The sequence below is a fragment of the Pituophis catenifer genome, unplaced genomic scaffold (assembly GCF_029215685.1).
Source record: "Pituophis catenifer annectens isolate HBS135680 unplaced genomic scaffold, rPitCat1.0.hap2 SCAF_18, whole genome shotgun sequence".
Lineage (NCBI taxonomy): Eukaryota > Metazoa > Chordata > Lepidosauria > Squamata > Colubridae > Pituophis > Pituophis catenifer.
The window spans coordinates 266,003-283,899 of record NW_027256898.1 but is presented as its reverse complement, the minus strand read 5'-3'; the positions used below and the strand labels follow the sequence as shown (position 1 = coordinate 283,899).

At 53.5% G+C, this 17,897-nt stretch overlaps 2 protein-coding genes and 1 non-coding gene across 5 annotated transcripts; 2 read left to right on the top strand and 1 right to left on the bottom strand.

The window, feature by feature from the left end:
• Positions 1 to 4,339: 4,339 nt before the first annotated feature.
• LOC139326115 (ATP-dependent RNA helicase DDX19B) lies at positions 4,340 to 12,436 on the top strand. Its single transcript, XM_070956241.1, has 12 exons — positions 4,340 to 4,466; positions 6,029 to 6,077; positions 6,943 to 6,996; positions 7,733 to 7,868; positions 8,532 to 8,624; positions 8,780 to 8,882; positions 9,160 to 9,274; positions 9,445 to 9,622; positions 9,749 to 9,986; positions 10,071 to 10,233; positions 11,062 to 11,253; positions 11,953 to 12,436. The coding sequence occupies exons 1-12, from the start codon at positions 4,407 to 4,409 to the stop codon at positions 12,012 to 12,014; spliced, it is 1,443 nt and encodes a 480-aa protein (XP_070812342.1). The 5' UTR covers positions 4,340 to 4,406; the 3' UTR covers positions 12,015 to 12,436.
• LOC139326217 (small nucleolar RNA SNORA57) lies at positions 7,119 to 7,258 on the top strand. Its single transcript, XR_011601138.1, has one exon. It is a non-coding gene; the product is annotated as a small nucleolar RNA SNORA57 (small nucleolar RNA).
• A 1,492-nt stretch (positions 12,437 to 13,928) lies between the features above and the next one.
• On the bottom strand, positions 13,929 to 17,876 carry UBXN10 (UBX domain protein 10). 3 transcript variants are annotated; one of them, XR_011601135.1, is made up of 4 exons: positions 17,803 to 17,876; positions 17,183 to 17,282; positions 15,814 to 16,908; positions 13,929 to 14,239 (listed from the first exon to the last, which is right to left on the bottom strand). XR_011601135.1 is itself a non-coding variant. In XM_070956242.1 (3 exons), exon 3 carries the CDS (start codon positions 16,891 to 16,893, stop codon positions 16,012 to 16,014), a length of 882 nt encoding a protein of 293 aa, XP_070812343.1. In that variant the 5' UTR covers positions 16,894 to 16,908; positions 17,183 to 17,282; positions 17,803 to 17,876; the 3' UTR covers positions 15,231 to 16,011. The 3 variants fall into 3 exon arrangements, 2 of the variants coding, with proteins under 2 accessions (XP_070812343.1, XP_070812344.1); XM_070956242.1 differs by lacking the exon at positions 13,929 to 14,239 and having other exon boundaries at positions 15,231 to 16,908; XM_070956243.1 differs by lacking the exons at positions 13,929 to 14,239; positions 17,803 to 17,876 and adding an exon at positions 17,682 to 17,736 and having other exon boundaries at positions 15,231 to 16,908.
• Positions 17,877 to 17,897: the final 21 nt, after the last annotated feature.

Genomic DNA, 17,897 nt, shown 5'->3' with positions numbered 1-17,897 from the left:
GCACGGCCGTCCCCGCCGGTTCTCCTGAAAGCAGCTGGCGGAGGCAACAGGTGAGCCGGCCGGCTCTGGCGTGGGGCTGGCCGGGGGGCTCCGCTGGCGAGTCTCTCCACCTGCTTGCAGCTCCTCTTCCACTTGGCGGAGAGAGCGCGGGGGCTCGGCTGGCCGTCGGGAAGGACAGGCGCGCACGCACACGCAGGCAGGACAGGCGGCGGGCGCAAAGCGAGTCGCAGCCGCGGGAGGACGACTCCCCCGCACCGACCTCCGCGCGGCTCGGGCAGCGTCCAGCACGGCGTCTCCGCAGCCCCCCAGTATCAGCCAGGAGAACCCGCCCGAGCCCCTCTCCTCTCCTCTCCTCCCTTTCGGGGCCAACAGGTGGGACGGCTCCTCTTCCTGGAATAGCCCTAGCGCTTAGACTTAGGTACCCCTTCGCAGGGCTTCCCAGCCCCCTCTAAGCGGTTTACGGAGTTGGCCTATGCCCCCCGCCCAGCATTCTGGGTCCCCATTTTACCGACTTCTCCGGAGGGTGGAAGGCTGAGTCAACCTTGAACTCCTTGGCTGTGGGCAAAGTTTGCCTGCAATACTGCGTTCTGCCACCAGGGCTCCTGGTGAGGGGCGGTTGGACCGTTGGGGTGTTCAGGTGCCCCCCTCAAGAGTCCAGGTTCAGGTCCAAGGGGGCCCCAGCTGAGAAGCACTGGACAGGAATCCGAGGGAGGATTCTTAATGGCCTTTGAAATTCTTTCTGGGGAGAAGGGGCTGGAAAGGGGCACCCCAGGTGGATGAGGAGGCTCCCCCGTCTTTCTGGCTTCTTGGTTATTTTTAATAACCTTTAATAGCCTCCTGGTCAAGCGTCAGATGGACACTTGCCTGTCCGTCAGCCTTCGCATTTGAGGGGAACAACCTCCCCCATCAAAGTCCTCTCTAGTTTGGATCCTTCCCTGCTTCCCGTTGGCGGGAAAGTCTCCTGAGACAGGAAGGGTCGTTCTTGCGATTGAAGGACGACAGATGAAAGACGGAGACATTGGACAGGACGTGGATGTCCTTGGCACTCAGCCAGGCTCCTGCTCATTCAGGGAGATCACGCTTGTAGGTGACACCAACAAGGGGGGAAAAAACCCAGCTCAAACTTTGCTCCTTCCCGTCGCCTTCAAGGCTGGACTCCTGCTCCCATCATCCCCAACCCTGCTGATAATTTGCCACGGTGGTGGGAGAGAATGGGACCTGGAGTCTCCTTTCTCAGGGGGATACCCGGGTGGGTGAACTGTAGGTTGGCCCTGCTGGATTCTATCATTAAAAGAACACTCATTTAACAGAATATAAACTTTCATTTAGTTTTTCAAGCAGTCTAGAAAGGACGGGTTTTACGACAAAAGTTTGAACGTTGTAAATCACAGTTTAGTTTCTTATTCTTTTTCTGTAGGGCCCTTTTTCTCAGCCTTGAGCACGATGGGTGGAATTCAACTCCCAGAATTCCCCAGCCAGCTGTTGGCTAGAAGGGGCCTCGCTAGCTTCTCAGCTCAATGTTTGAGCGGTCATTCTAACTTCCGTAATTCTTCTGATAACAGAGGAACGCAGAGCTTGGCTCATCGATGACCGGACATCATTAAAAATGGGCAGTCTGGGTGGTGTGAGGGGCGTACATAGCCCAGCTGAGCAAAAGCTGCTTAAAGTAGCCATCGGCTGGGTCCCCGCATGGTTGGCTCAGTTGCCGCTTGCCAGATAACGGTGGCTTTCTCGTTTTGACAGGAGAGCCTGCCCTCTGCACTGAGAGCCAAGCATAAACAGCCTCATCAATCAGGCTGAGGGTGTTTGGAAGACAGTCGCCCTGTTCTCCGTTCTTTAAGTGGAAACATAATGAGGTTCTCATTATTATCCCCATCTATTTCTCCAGCCATCTGGCCGTCCTCCTCCGGGGCGACCGCAGGAGAAGGAAGACACCTCCCAGATTTAAATGCCAGAAAAGGAGGTTATCTGAAGAAGAATCTCACCCCAGGAGGAGAAAAAGCAGCTATTTTTCAGCCTTGGCAACTTTTAAGATGGTTGGACTTCAACACCCAGAATGCTGAACAAGGCCCCAACTGAGAACCCTTGAGGGTCCCGGGTGCCCTCTGAGCTTGGTGGTTTCCTTGTAGACTTTTCATGATCCAAACCAGATGACATCATCAGTGCTAGTGATAATGTTACCTGGTGTGGGTAAGGAAACATCTGCAAGGCAACCGCCAAGCCCAGAGAGCACCTAGCGCCCCTCGTGTCAACCCTGAGCTACAAATATTCCCCTTTATTGGAACCTAGTTCAGGGTTTGAGGACAGACTCCTGGGTTAGTTTTTCAGTGGCTGGGCTGGCCAACTCCGAAGCCCACATCCAGATTAACAGTACCTCGTCCACATGATGCCCAGCGCCTAAATTCCTGCCTGCTTCACACCACGTGCCAAGATCCCGGCTGGAGCTTTAGCAAGATATTGACCCATAAATCCCTCAAACCATTTGAACTATCTACACAATTCAAGTGGTTTTAACGTTTGGCCGGAGGAATTGAGCAAACACAGGAAACGGTGTGAATGAAGTGGGGTCCAGATGGCTATGGGAAAACAAGCAAGCAGGTCTCCCGGCAATTGAGCAAGGACCCTGTTCAAAGGGCATCTCAGCAGATATCCCATTTTCCCTTTGCCCGCTCTGATTCGGCTTGCCGCAGCTGCTTCCCCGGCGCCTGTGCGTGGCTCAGCACCCACACTGACTCGGCTGCCCGTTGCCATGGCAAAGGCTGTGATGTCACCCTGGGAAATCGAGACGATGATGAGACGGCAGGACCCCAAAGTTGACCCTGGCACGAAGGGGTCAGGATGGGAGAACGGGGCAGATGAGAGGGAAGGGGGGGGCAATGGCTGAGCCCCAGGGAGGAAGGGGCAGTGAGGCGATGCAGAGCAGCCATGCCATGCCATCCTTCCGAGAAGCAAATTCCCATAATTAGAGATGCTAACAGCATCATCCAGGCTGGCAGGAGGGACAGGGGGGTTATGACCAGGAGGAAAATGCCTTTTGCATGATGATGCCCGCTGGGCTCAGCCATGGAAAGGGGGAAGCCCAGAGGATTTGCTGAGTACACACCCACCCAGCCATGGTTCACCCAGCATCCCCTCACCAAGGAAGCCCTGGCTTGCTGCGGTGCTTCTCAAACCTGGACAGACCACTGCAAATGGGATTTTTTTTCCCTCGAGGAACGACTCACGAGCCCATACCTGGTTTTGCAGAGCAAGTAGTGGAGCCAAGATCAAGCCGTCATCCGTGCAAAAAGTTCTTCGAAGAAAAGACCTTTAGAGATCTTCTGGTTCACGGTTCATATGTTCTGATGTAAATACGTTGGTTTATTTATGTATTAAATTGATATGCTGCCCATCTCGCTGTCTGTTGAGTGACTCTGTACTGGTAGTCCTTGTCTTAGAACCATTGGATTTGTGGCCATTCAAAGTTGCAACAGCACTGAAAAAAGTGACTTATGTCCGTTTTTCACACTTATGACCATTTCAGCATCCCTGTGGTCACATGATCAAGACTCGGGTACTTGGCAACTGACTCATATTTATGATGGTCGTAATCCCCTTCTGTGACCTGACAAGGGGGAAGCATGATTCACTTAACAACCATGTTACTAACTGAACAACTGCAGGGGTTCGCTTAACGTGGCAAGCAAGCAAGGTGGCAGAATGGGGCAAAACTCACTTAACAAATGTCTCCCTTCGCAACAGAAATGTTGGGCTCAGTCGTGGTTGTCGAGGACTACCTGAATTGCCGATAATTGCCCACACAGGTGAATTCCAGCCTTCCCTCCCACCCATCCCTCGGGTGTTCTGAGTTCAGGTCTTCCCAGATGGTGGCAGCCCTGCTCAAGGATGGGTGGCAATTGCGTGCCAGCCCACCACCTCTTTATGCAGCCCCATAATTGCAGAGCCAACATTGTGGGGGGGGTCGGGGGGGTGTTTCAGCTGCAGCCAGCAGGGGATCTGGGTCTTCCTTGCAAAGGAGCCTTGCAGGCGGACGGAGATGAAGACCTTCAGGCCCCCGGCTGGACATTGCAACGGCGGGCGGGGCAGCAGCCCCACCCAGGAAAAATAGGGGGTCTCCTTCGAGGAGCGGCACGGAGAAACGCATTAGTTTTTTGCGGGAATCGCGCATGCGCACTCGCCCCGCCAGCGGAACGTTGGAAACGAGAAGGGGGTGGGAAAAAAAGAAAGGGGGCGGGGCGGATCTAGCGGTTTCCGGAACGTCCGTCGTGCCGCCGCAGCGTCCCGCCCGGAATCCTTTCTGCGGTGCACACGGAATGCCCCCCCCGCCTGCGGCGCCTGCGCAGAGCCGTCGGCCTCCCGGGGGCTGCAGCGTGAGGCCGAGCGGGCTCTCCGTCTCCGGGGAGAGGATGGCGACCGACTCGTGGGCGCTGGCGGTGGACGAGCAGGAGGCGGCCGCCACGGCCTCGGTGAGAAAGGCCCAGCGGAAGGACACGCCTGTGCACGTGGGAACAGTGGGCCACGGTGGGGGGGGGAGCAGGAAACTGAGCAGGAAACCCCTCCCCCCTCCATGGCCTTGAAGCGAAGGGGGCGCCCAGACCCCCCAACCCCAACCCCGCAAGCGCCCCTGGGCGGCCGCGCGAAGTTGTGGTTGAAGCCCTGAGTGGGGGAGGGGCAACTCACCTGACGCCTGTGGGCGAATTTGGTACCAAGTGGATTTTGTGATGTGATTTTGAAGGGATTTTTGTAGGAAGCTCTCTCCTGCTGCTTGTGTGGGATGTGTGTGTATATATTTTATATCTATATTTATCATCTACCTCAATATCTATCTATCCATCCATCCATCCATCTATAATTATTTTGAGCTTAAATGGACTCCAGAGGATGGTAGAGGACAGGAAAGCCTGGAGGAACGTTGTCCATGGAGTCGCGATGGGTCGGACACAACTTCACAACTAACAACAACAAAATAAAATTATTTATATATATGCATGCTTCTGTGGAATATGTGTGTATATATACATACCTGGAACTCGTATTTTTAGAATAGTTTGTTATATGTATGTATGTATGTATGTATATAATGCGTGTATATATATATATATATATATATATATATATATATATATATATAGACATACCCATAAGTATATATATACATAATATACATGTACATACACACTACATTATACACACAATATGTATGTATGCATACTGCATATATTCTTCATAATATATATGTATGTATAATTATAATACAAATATTTCTATGTATATAAGCCTAAGCAACAGAATGATTGATATATATGCAATATAAACAGTTTGTGTGTGTTCTGTCCATTGGACTTGGGCTATGTTTTTCTCCTCTTGGTAACGGATTTCCATCAAGCTCACCTTCCTTACTCTCTGCAGTTGGTATTAGTACTTAAGGGGCCTTCTGAAGGAGACTGAAAGAACTCTCCAGGCCATGAAGTGGCTTTCACAGCAGCCGAACAGTTGTCCAGCCTCAAAGGTGCCGTTCGTGCTTCAGATCAGGCGGTCCCAAATGGCTGTAGTGACCAGCAGACCTTTGTCGCTTTCTCATTTTCAAGAAAGGGAAGCTTATTTAAGTGCTTCTCGACCTTGGCAACTTGGAAGATGGGCAACACCACAATTAGGTTTAATATGATAGACTTTGCAGGGCCAGCACAACATGCCACATGTTCATACCAATGTAATATAATATGTTACATATGTATAATGTGTATTAGTTATTGCTTGTTTGGGTTAGGGATTCTATTTCAGTTATTGAGTTATTGAGATGTATTTTGTGTTCTGGGAGGAGGGAGCTGCACCAAGGGAGGCTCATTCAATTTCATTGTATACATGTGCATTGACAATAATGGTTTGATTTGACTTCAACTCCCAGAATCCCCCAGCCAGCCTGGCAACGTCCAAGTGTGGGGAAAGAGTGATAGCTCATCCTTTCCTTTCAGGAGAATCAATGCGGGAAGGAAGCTGTGGTTCTCATAGGTTCTTTTCTTCCTTTCAGCTGAGCAACTTGCACCTGAAGGAGGAGAATCTCAAGCCTGATGCCAACGGTGGGTGCAGCCATGGTTCCCGAGGCGGATCCATTTCCCGTAACTGTCACACACACCTCCGAGTCTTTTTCCTGCTCTTTGTTCTTGCCAGTTGCGCCCACATGCAAAGACAATTTTCCTCCTGCTTTTACGAGTAAAATTACATCCTCATTCCTAGGAGCCCAACCTGTTGGAACGCAACCTAAGGCTCTAAGCTCCAAGGAATTATTTTAGGCTTAAGGTTGAGTTAATCAGAGCTTTGCTCAGCGGTAATAAATCTGCGAGCTTCATTGGCAAACATATACAGGCGGTCCTCGACTTACAACAAGTTCATTTAGTGACCATTCAAAGTTACAACGGCGCTGAAAAAAGTGACTTAGGACTGTTTTTCACACTTACAACCATTACAGCATTCTGGAGGTCACACAATCAACATTTGGACACTTGACAACTGGCTCATATTTATGACAGTTGCGGTGTCCCGGGGTCATGTGACATCCCCCCCACCCCCTTTTGTAACTTTCTAACAAGCAAAGTCCGTGGGGAAACCAGATTCACTTCACAATTGTATTATTAGCTTAATAACTGCTGTGATTCACTTAATGTTCTCAAGAGGGGCCATAAAACGGTAGCAGAATTCCATTAACAACTGTCTCGTTTAGCAACAGAAATTTTGGGCTCAATTGTAGTTGTAAGTCGAGGACTACCTGTATAACAATTGTGGCTCTGTCAGCAGTGGGAGGTTCTAACTGGATAATTCAGATGGTGATGATTTACTAGCCGTCCACGAGCGGCGCTTATCCGAGCCCTTCTGGAGTAACAGAACAGAATCACTTTCTGGCCAACCCATCTTGATGGTCCTACAAAGGATGGTTTGTCCCAACAGGTGCCGTTGTCAAGACAAGCAACAATGCCGAGAAGACAGAAGAGGAGGAAAAGGGTAAGTTCAAGTGGCTCGGGACATGGAAAACCTGGCATTGGGTGGGGGGAAAACCCCAGGCCCCGGCCTAGTCTGCCTTTCCAAGAAGGGCTCTTTGGGGTGGGGTGGGGGGCAATTAAGACCCTCCTTTTCTTGGCAGGGCTGGGCAGGTGAGTGCCCAGCTCTGTAATGTCCGGAGGTAAAGCCAAACCCACTCAGCGTTCTGTCTTCGGTGCCAGCTGTTTGCCGTCAGCTGGTTCTATCCTCAAGCGCTGGGACACCCAGTCTTCAACCAGAGACCTTCTAGGGGTGGTGGGTTTGGTATGTGGGGCAGGACGGTGGAGAGGCCGTAGTTTTAGGATGGGGAGTGCCAGCAATGGAGAACAATAGCCTGCCTTGTGGCCATCTCGATGGTCTGTTTTTCGTGCTAAGAGGACACCTTGGCAGAAGCAACCGTGACTGTCACAGGTGTGTCCTGCCAAGAGATTGTGGCTGAAATCTCTCAAATCTCCAGAGCCCAGGGGGCGCAGCAGTTAAAAGGCAGGATGGCAGGCTAACTGCCCACTGCCACCAGTTTGATCCTGACCGGCTCAAGGTCGACTCGGCCTTCCGTCCTTCCGAGGTCGGTAAAATGAGGACCCAGATTGCTGGGGGCAAGAGGCTGGCCTTTGTAAACCTCAGAGCCCTGTGAAGCGGCATAGAAGTCTCCGTGCTCTTCATGCTTCTCCTCTGTCCCCTCCTCCCCGTTTGCCCACAGAGGATCGGGCTGCCCAGTCGTTGCTGAACAAGCTCATCCGTAGCAATTTGGTGGACAACACGAACCAGGTGGAGGTGCTGCAGAGGGACCCCACCTCTCCCCTCTACTCGGTCAAGTCTTTCGAAGAGCTGCGCCTGTAAGTGCCGCCCGCTTGGCTCTTTGGGAGCCCGTGGTCCCTAGAGGGGAGGGGCATCCCCCAGAGTAGGGGGCATTGGTGCCTTGGGAGAGAGAGGGGGGCCGGTCCGAAGCCGCCTTCGTGCTGTGTAGGCGTATTCTTGGGTTTCCCGGCTCCCAGGCCGGCACGGTGCCTTTTCCCCTCTGCTCAAAGGAGCCCTTGATCAACGGGAAATTCAGCACGCCCTCAACCCGTTGTCAGTGCCGTTGTAACTTCGAACGGTCACTAAATGAACTGTTGTAAATCGAGGATTACCTGCGTAGGAAATACAGCAAGGAGGCTGGAACCAGTAACGGTAAATGCAACATAAATTCACAGTGACAAGTGTGGTAAATATTGTGTGGTAAATACAAGAAATTTATTTATTTTATTTATTTTATAAAATTTGTATGCCACCCTATCTCCGAGGACTCAGGGCGGCTCACAACGACAATCGACCAAGCGACTGTTAAAACCAACAAATATACATAAAAAATATCAGAAAAGTATTTAAAAAAATTAAAAAATAAATAGTAAATATTTATTATTTACTAAATGGTAAATATTCTAAACTCCCTCTTTGTCTTTCAACTCTGAGGCCCTGACCTCGTTCAGTAACCCTGCTGCGCTTTGCTTCTCCATCAGGAAGCCCCAGCTGCTGCAGGGGGTGTACGCCATGGGGTTCAACAGGCCCTCCAAGATCCAGGAGAACGCCCTGCCCATGATGCTTGCGGAGCCGTAAGTTCTTGGCCCTGGGCAGAGGGGGTGGGGGGGCGGAAGATGTGACGGGGTCCCCTAACAACCCTTTGCTGGGGGTCCACCAAGGGGAGCCATTTCCTCTGAGATGCTCAGGGCCCTCCTCTCTCCTGCTCATGGGGTCAACCTGCCTGCAGCCCACAGAACCTGATTGCCCAGTCCCAGTCCGGCACCGGGAAGACGGCAGCCTTCGTCTTGGCCATGCTCAGCCGGGTGGAGCCGGACCACAGATATCCCCAGGTAGCCACCGTGACCAGCCCTGATTAGGGGCAGGGGATGGAGCGTGGTGTGATCATAATGTTGCCGAGGGTGATTTCGGTCGGCTAAGGGTGGGCCTTCTCCCCTGAGGCTGGGGACTTTCTCTCCAAAGACTGGTTCTGACCACTGGGAAGAGACAGGGCGGGGGGGGGGGGGGTGGCTGTGCCAGTTGCTGGGCCCTGGTACTGGAAAGGGAGACACTGGACAGATTTTTTTTTTTCGTTCTTCTGACTTTCTTCGTTCTTCTCCCCTCCTCCAGTGCCTCTGCCTTTCCCCCACCTACGAGTTGGCCCTCCAGACCGGGAAGGTCATCGAACAGATGGGCCGCTTCTACCCTGCGCTGAAGCTGGCCTACGCCGTCCGGGGCAACAAGCGTGAGTGCCCAGCTTGGTTCTCTCCCTTTCCTGGCATCTGGCAAGGCCAGAGCCTTTCTGCTTTCTGCCATCCGTGAGGGTCCCTCCGTTGCGAGAGTCGGGTGGGGTCTGTAGGGCGGGCAGGACAGGTTTCCCAAGGGGTCACTTTCCCTCCTCCTCCTTCCCAATAGTGGAGCGTGGCCAGAAGATCGCCGAGCAGATCGTCATCGGCACGCCGGGCACCGTCCTGGACTGGTGTTCGAAGCTCAAATTCATCGACCCCAAAAAGATCCGGGTGTTTGTTCTGGACGAGGCCGATGTCATGATTGCCACCCAGGGGCACCAGGACCAGAGCATCCGCATCCAGAGGTGAGGGCACGAGGGGCTGCCCTTCGTCAGCTGGCACCGCCCGTTAAGTGGGCACAGTTTTCATCAGGAGGAAAACATTTTTTTCCCCACTTCGAACTCTCTCCCCCTCCCCCCATCTGCATTCAGGATGCTTCCCCGGGATTGCCAGATGCTGCTCTTCTCAGCCACCTTCGAGGACTCGGTGTGGAAGTTTGCCCAGAAGGTGGTTCCCGACCCCAACATCATCAAGCTGAAGAGGGAGGAGGAGACGCTGGACACCATCAAGCAGTATTACGTCCTCTGCAGCAGCCGGGAGGAGAAGTTCCACGCCCTCTGCAACATCTACGGGGCCATCACCATCGCCCAGGCCATGATCTTCTGCCATGTGAGTGCTGGGCTGGGCGACACCCCCCCTTCCAGCCCCGCCCCTTCCGGAGGACCCTCCCTCCCTGACCCTTCCCCTCTGCAGACTCGCAAGACGGCCGGCTGGCTGGCGGGGGAGCTGTCCAAAGAAGGCCACCAGGTTGCCCTCCTGAGCGGGGAGATGATGGTGGAGCAGCGGGCGGCCGTGATTGAGCGCTTCAGGGAGGGCAAGGAGAAGGTCCTGGTCACCACCAACGTCTGCGCCCGAGGTGAGTCCAGAATCACAGGGGACCCGGGAGGTCTTCTAGTCCAACCCCCTGCTCAAGCAGACAAATGGTGCTCCAGTCTCTTCTTAAAAGGGCTCCAGTGTTGCAGCACTCGGAGGTTCCCGTCTTCCTCACCACACAGACCCCGTTTAGTCCTGGACGGTTACAGACAGTCCTTGTTTAAGGGACGTTTATTTAACGACCGTTCAAAGGTCCAGTGGCGCAGAAAAAAGTAACTGAGGGCTGGCGCTTGCAGTTAACGTCAGTACCGCGTCCTTGGGATTGGGATGTGGGTGCTTGGCCACTGTCCTGTAGTTATGACGGTTGCAGCATCCCACGGTCATCTGGCCGCAATTTGCAGCCGGCTTCCAGCAAAGTCAAGAAGGAAGCTTGCAGCGTTGCGGTTATCGCAACGTCTTTGTGTGGGGAGGCCCCTGCCCCCCCCCCCCAAGCTGTTGAACGTCAGATTGTCTCAGGTATTCCTCCAGATCAAATTATAATTAAAAAAATATATGATTGTGCAGAAATGGACAGACTGTCGATGGAAATGAAGGAGAGGGAGGAAACCGAGTAGTATCAAATTTGGAACAGATGGTATTCCTGGCTTGAGAGGAGATGAAAAAAATAAGGGATAATCTGCTAAATATAATACGTAGAAAGTAAAATTGTTGAAGAAATATAGGATATGAAATTGAATTATGAATAGAGGTAATCATAATCTAAGTAAGGATGTAATTTAAGATAGAGATATATAGACTTTTGCAAATACGTTTGTTATGATAGATACACCGATATAGAAAAGCTGTTATTGATGATAAACTTCCTCTCTAGGCATAGACGTGGAGCAAGTCTCTGTGGTCATCAACTTTGACCTTCCGGTGGACAAAGACGGGAACCCGGACAACGAGACCTACCTGCACCGCATCGGCCGCACGGGGCGCTTCGGCAAGCGAGGTCTGGCCGTGAACATGGTGGACAGCAAGCATAGCATGAACATCCTCAGCCGCATCCAGGAACATTTCAGTGAGTCCCTCCCCACAACCGCCTCAGGTGGGGGGGAGGTGGGGGGCTTCAGGGCTCAGCTTTGCCCCTCTGCCTTGGAGCCGTGTGCCTCTCTCGCCTGCTTGTGCCCCACAGCACCTCTTGGCCTTCCGGTAGGGCCAAGGAAACCTAATCCTACCTTAGGCCCCAAGCCCAGCTGGAGGACGTGGGGCCGGTCCCTCTCTCTCCGCCCCAGCCAAGGAGGAGGCCAAGAAAACGGCAGGGATTTGTCCAGGCGGTTGCCAGGGATTAGGATAATTTCAAAGGCACCCTTTCCAAAAACAACCCCCTCCCCCACCAAATATTATGACTCCAGGTCAGGGGTCTCCAAACGTGGCCCCTTTAAGACTTCAGCTCCTGGAATTCCCCCAGCCAGCAGGGATTCTGGGAGTTGAAGTCTTAAGAAATGGCCAAGTTTGGAGACCCCCCGCTGCCATCCATTACATAATTTAATCCAGAATATTAACATATATTCAGTGACATGGGAAGAGGGTTTCGGGGGCTTTTTAAGGGTCATCAGCAACTCCGGGCTCTCCGTTGGGGCTTTTGTGAGTTTTCAGAAACTTAATGTCTTTTTTGGGCCACGCATCACTGGAGATCCAAAGTGGGCTCCCAGTTTTACAGATTTCTGAATCTTTTCTGACACTTTTTTTTTTTTTGGCTTCGCTTCCTTTTGTGCAGACAAGAAGATCCATAAATTGGATACAGATGATTTGGATGAGATTGAGAAAATTGCTAACTGAAGGGGTGGCCGAGGGGATCAGGAGTGCCCGCCTTCCACTCCGTGGCTGTCCCACCCAAAATGGACACGCCATCCCAACAGGCACGTCTCTTCACCAGCCACATGAGAAGTGGGGTGTCATTTCCCCCCTCCCCACCTCCCGAGATCACAGAAGTTACCTCATCTTCTTCAACCAATGACGATGCGGCTGGACTTTTAATTTCCAAATTAGCGCAAACTGGAGAACAGAAGACACGTTTCGCGAAGAAATGTTTACAGTAACTTTTTTCTTTTTTTTCTTTTAGTTTAGCCTTAAGAGTGGGGGAAGCTCTTCAATTATGAAAACGATGCCAAAAAAAACCAAAAACATAGCCAATAATTAGAAGGGATTTTAATGCCTGTTTTATGGAGAGGGACAGTACTAAGATTGAACAGACAAATATCTATAGATTGTGATTTTTTTTTTCTTTTACACTTCAAAGAGAGCAAATGTCCCAGGGCTCGTTTTGTGGTGGGTATGTGTGAAGTGGGCAAAGATTGCCATTTTTACTCATGGAAAATCGCCCTGCTCCTTTTCCGGTTCCCCCCCCACCCCCAGTTGATGGCATGACGGTCTGCCGTTTCATTCTTATCCTTTTTCTGCTCCCCAAGAAACTTCGGGGAGTTGCAATCCCAGGTGGGGAATCTCGAGACGTTGGCTGGCTTTTCAGGGGTGGCGGGGGAAGGGAAGCCAAAAGTTGGTTGGCAGGTTCGCAGGACCTCACCTGCAGGTAAATAGGCAGGTAAAATTAAAAGACGTTTGAGCAGAAATGAGGGACAGCTCAGCAGGGGAAGTATTTGTGAGAACTTTTAATGCTGAGCTAAAGTTAAATCCAGAGGAAGGAAGGAAGGATAGGCAGGAAGAGGGGTTTTCAGCTTCACCTACGGGCAGCTGTCTGTTGGAAGGGCTGAGGAGCCCCCTCCCCTTTTAACGGAGCCATGCTGAGAATTGCATCTTTATTCCCCGAGTCCCAGCAGGTCCTCTCCCCGTCCACCGTTGGTGGGGCATCAGGCCAGTGGTTTGCATTTTGTGTGTGTGCGTGCGTGAGTGTGGTTGGTTGCTATCAAATTGATTTGGCCCCAATTTGGCTTTTTTGGGGTGGGGGGGGTGAGGAGAGAGAGATCATGCCTACAATTGCAGTGACCCCAAATGACGTTCGGTTTGGCGGTGGCAGGAAGGGGCATCTCTGGCCGAAGAGGCTCATCGAATGCAAATTTTTTCCCCCTCTGGGTTCAGTTTGGATTCTCCGATTGCACCGTGGCAGGTACAGCAAGGGTTGGATCCGGTTGCTTTCTCTCTCTCTCCCTTTGTGGCACAGTAGCATTGAAAGTATTTTTATTCACGCTTGGGGGGGGCTTGGGGGGGCAGAAGAGCTCCTGGCTTCCCGCTTGATACGGGACCCTTTTCTAAAATGATTAATTGTGAATTCTTGAGTTTTAAAGGAAGCCTGGGGCTGGGACTGAGGTGGGGATTCTTTCCATGAAAAATACGATATATGCGCCCTGCTCGTTTTAGAAATGTACCTAAATTTTTAGGATGTTTGTGCACAGCCTCTTCTTCGGTTTCTGTCCATGGCTTTAGGGGGTCTTCGGGGGAGGGGGTGTCAGGGGAGGTTTAAAAAAACATAGCTGTACACAGATTTAGTATGCTGGGGCATACTTATTTTTATTCCACAGGAGATAACAGGCAGACGTGGGCTGTATGTGGCCGGGAGCCTTCAATCCGCTCTGGCCACACCAAGTGACCACGCGAGCCGGGCACACAGTGGCAGCCAGGGCTGCTTTCCGATGTAACTTCTCAGCTAGAATAAAGACCGCACGAGATTTGACACCCGGCCTCGGCTGCCTTCCATGCAGTGGGTCTTCTGGGGGCTGAAGGTGCTCTTTCCCCTCCTCCTGCCAAGCCTGAGGGGATTTTTAAATTGAGGAGGGTCCCTCCTGGCATTTTCAGGTGAGAGCTCGGCCCTCCTTAAAGACTACGTTTGTGGTCATGGCACTTTCATTGAAATAAAATGAACACAGCTGGTGCCTGCTAGGTGTTCCTTCTGCCAGCTTGGGAGATGAATCTTGGGGGGGGTCCCAGGTTGAGCTGCTGAGGGGTGCACGTTGCACATTGGGGTTCTGCCTGGGAGTGCTGAGGGACTCGCTTCATGTAGGCTTCTTTATTAATTTTTTATTCCACCCATCTTCCTGTTCTCACTCCATTTCCTAGAAGGGTGACGGAAATGAGCATCAAAGCTGAAGCCCAAATATTTAGGGTTAAATTCACCTGCCAGCGTTTTTAAGTGTGTATATTCTCCCTCAGAATACCTTGCGTGGGGTTACGGTCCCCAACCGCGTGCAGAAAAAGCCATTATCCCCCTCCTATACAGTAATGGGTCCACCCCCACCCCCTTTTCCCCTAGGAATTCCGGGGGGGGGGGGTTGCCCAGGCGGTTTTCAAATTGCTCCATCTGGTCTGTGCCAGAGCCAGGAAGGCATAAAACCAGCACCTGATCGTGTGGGAACGTTCTCTTCTCTCTCTCTCTCTCCCCCCCCCCCAGTCAAAGAAATGCATGGGGCTGTTTCTATCGCCTTCCCTCAACTAGGTGGCCTTCGGGTGACTACAGTTCCCAGCTGCCCACTTTGACTGAGCAATGCCCGATGCCAGGTCGCCTCACCTAGTCTCCTTCCCCCAACACCTCGAAGCAGACCAGGCCAAGGCAAGCTGCCCACTTCCCAGCACTGACCTTCCACGTTGGGTGTCCCACCCTCTCCGTGACCCTAGGGGGAGAAAACGGGCCCTGCTGTTGTAGGTCAGAGCAGCCCCTGCCCACAGCTGAATTGAGCCCCCAGGCCAGCTGGATGGTGGCCGGACGCCAGCACAGCTCAAAGCTTCCAGGCCCTGGGAAATTCCCTTCCTGCCTCCCAGCGTCCTTTGGCCTGTCTGGGCTAAGAAATCAACACTCGGAAGACAAAAAGTGTTTTTTGGCAAGCTGTCCACTCTGTTAGCATGTCTCATTGTGCAGAATACTGAGAGTTCAAACTCTGCCTGCGGACAGAGAAACCTTTTTCTTTAAAACATTCAAATACAGTTTAAGGAGAAAAAAAAATGGCATTTTGATAACACCAACAGGCCACTCTTAATCAAAGCAAGTTGATTTGTTCGTTCAAAACACAGCAGCAGCCCTTCGGGAAAAGCCCCCCCCTCCCCCCCAGGCAGAACTCAAGGCCACCATGCGAAACGCGAACACACTTCCACGTTGGCACCCAAATGGCCAAGGGCCCTGAACTGATTGCCAGAAAGAACACTGAATTTCAAATTTACACTGAAGAGAAAGCCCATTTGGGGAGGATCCTTCCAGACTTAATTTGTGCCATAATCTTGTAAAATAAATTTGATTAAAAATGCAGTAGCAGACCTTGAGAAGGAAGGCTGAACAGTTCAAGAGTTTATCTAGCCCCCCACCCTCACGAGAATCGAGTAGAAGCCTTGAAATAGAGCGTCAGGGCCCTGGCCTTCCCTCAGGCAAGGCCAGTCTTCGTATCTTGTGCAAAAGCTTTCACACACTCCTTCCATCCCCACCCCAAAAAAGGATTATCTGCACTTTCCCTGTTGCGCAAGAGAGAATTTGGAGCAAAAGGCACAGTGTGGGGAGCTCCTGCTGGCCCTGCGCTGATTGTGAGTGGTTTCCTTGCCACTCTTCTAGGGTCAAACCAAATTGAATCGGAGGAGGGAGGAAGGAAAGATTGATCTGAGCTACGGGAGGAAACTCCCCTGAGCATAAACGCTCCCTGCCTACCTGGCGGAATGCAGATGGGGGGATGGGCCCTCAAAGGGACCGACAGGTGCCTGAAAGCCAAGGCTGCACCCCTTTTGGCTGAGCAGGGAGACCTGGGCGAGTTAGGGTCCCGGGAGGGGCAGCGGCTGGGTCTAAAGGAGCAGACAAAGGCTGGGAAGGGGCCGAGTTTCTTCTGGGGGGGGGTTAATGTGAGGCTGCTCAAAGCTCCCCCTGCTGCTCGTCCAGCAGGATGCACAGCACGGACTTGTGGTGGATGGCGCAGTCCTGCAAAGACCGGCTGAGGTCTGAGAAGGTCCTGCGGGGAACTTCCACCGTCCTGATGCTGCAGCGCCGGTAGGTGGCTGCGTTCTTCTGCTCGGCCACGGCGACTACCGTCCCCAGGTTGTCCGTGGGTCGGAAGTAGCGTTCGAACCTTTCCCCCGAAGGCGAGCGGATGGCCAGCAGCAACCGGGGCTCCTCACAGGGCTCCTCCAGATTGAGGGTCAGCGTGGTGGGAGAAAGTCCTTCCCTCTTTTTATTCAGCTGAGGCCTCTCCAAGGGAGTAAAGGGGGGCTGGGGGTACTCTCCGCCTCCCCCTTTGTGCTCCAGCAGGAGAGAGGTGGACCCCTTCGGCAGAGGAGGATCTTGGGGACCCTCCTCTTCCTCGTCAGCGCTGGCTGGGAGCTGGCCAGCCTGCTCAAACATCACTTCAGCAGTGCCCATCCTCCGTTCCTTCCTGCTGATGGACGGCAGCACCCGGTACTTGTTGAGGGAAGACGAGGTCCTGGTGGGCACTTGCTGGAGGAGGTCCGGCACTTCAGCTGGGAATGCCTGGATGGGCTGGGAGGAGGCTGCCCTCCGGCCACTGACCGCTTCCTCCCCGGGGGTGGCGACCGGTTGGGGGGACGATGGCACTTGATAGGAGTAGGTCCCCAGGCTCTGGGAATAGCTCAGGTTGGACCGGGTGCGCCCCTTGGCGGATTTTGGCCGGGTGACATGCATGGTGACGCTGGGGAGTGGCGGCCAGCGGGGAGACTTTGCGATGCCGAAGGGGACTTTCCGTTCAGAGGGTGAGATGGTCAGGGGTGAGGCAGCGGCCATTGCTTTTCAGGAGGCCTGGGAAGAAAGGGAGAGAAATAGCAGGCACGGGTCAGCCTCTCCAGCACGGCATTTTGCACCTCCCCTCGCCAAGTAGCAAACCCCGGTTTCCAAAACCTGCTTTGGAGCCCACAGGCAGCCAACCCACCCTGGGCTTGGCCCTGCCACCATTTTAACCTCTCACCGGGCGGATTTAAAAGCCCAGAACTTTTAAAGTATCCCCTCCAAGCACGAGGCTCCCTGCTGTCGGCCGCAAAGGCCTGGGAGGAAGGAAGCCAGGAGGGCAGCCCACCTGCTGAAGATGCTCCATGGGCTCCGGGTGACTGGCGGCTCTGGGCATCAGGAAGGCCGTCAGTCCAGCAGGGTCTCCGGGGAGTCGCTGGTTTTGCAGCCTGGAAAAGGAGGAAGAGACGTTGACCCCGGGGGAGGGAGGGAGGGAGGGGCTTTTGGGGGGGAGGGTCTTTGGAGGGAGGCTGGGGGGGCCGAGAAATGCCCACCAGGGGAACCCCCCCCAGGGTCAGAGAGCCGGCCACTCGCCCCCCCTTTCCTCTCCCAAACAGCCCTGCGAGGTAGGCCAACCCAGGAGGGTGGGTTTCCCCCCTCCCACCCGCCACCCAGAGCCTGTCCCGTGACTCCAGGCCCCATTGTTCCCAGCCTGGCCCGCCCATCATCCCCCGCCGGCCTATTTCCCCCGACCGCCGTTCCCATCGCCCCCAGCTTTCCTCCTATGGTCCTAGCCGTCCGGAAAACCACCGTTCCCATCATCCCCAGCCCGGCGTCGTCGGCTGCACCGGAGTTTCAACGCCCGTCGTCACAGCGAGCTCGGTTCGATCGAGTCCCCCGCGGTTCTCAGCCGTGGTTGGGGACGATGGGGATTGTAGTCCAGCGGGGGAGGCCCGGTTCCCGCCTCACCTGGCCGCGGCTCCATCCAGCAGCCCTGCGCGCAGGCGGCCCGTTCTCGGTGGTAAACAGCGCCGCGTTTCCACGGCAACGGCCGCCGCCAGCCG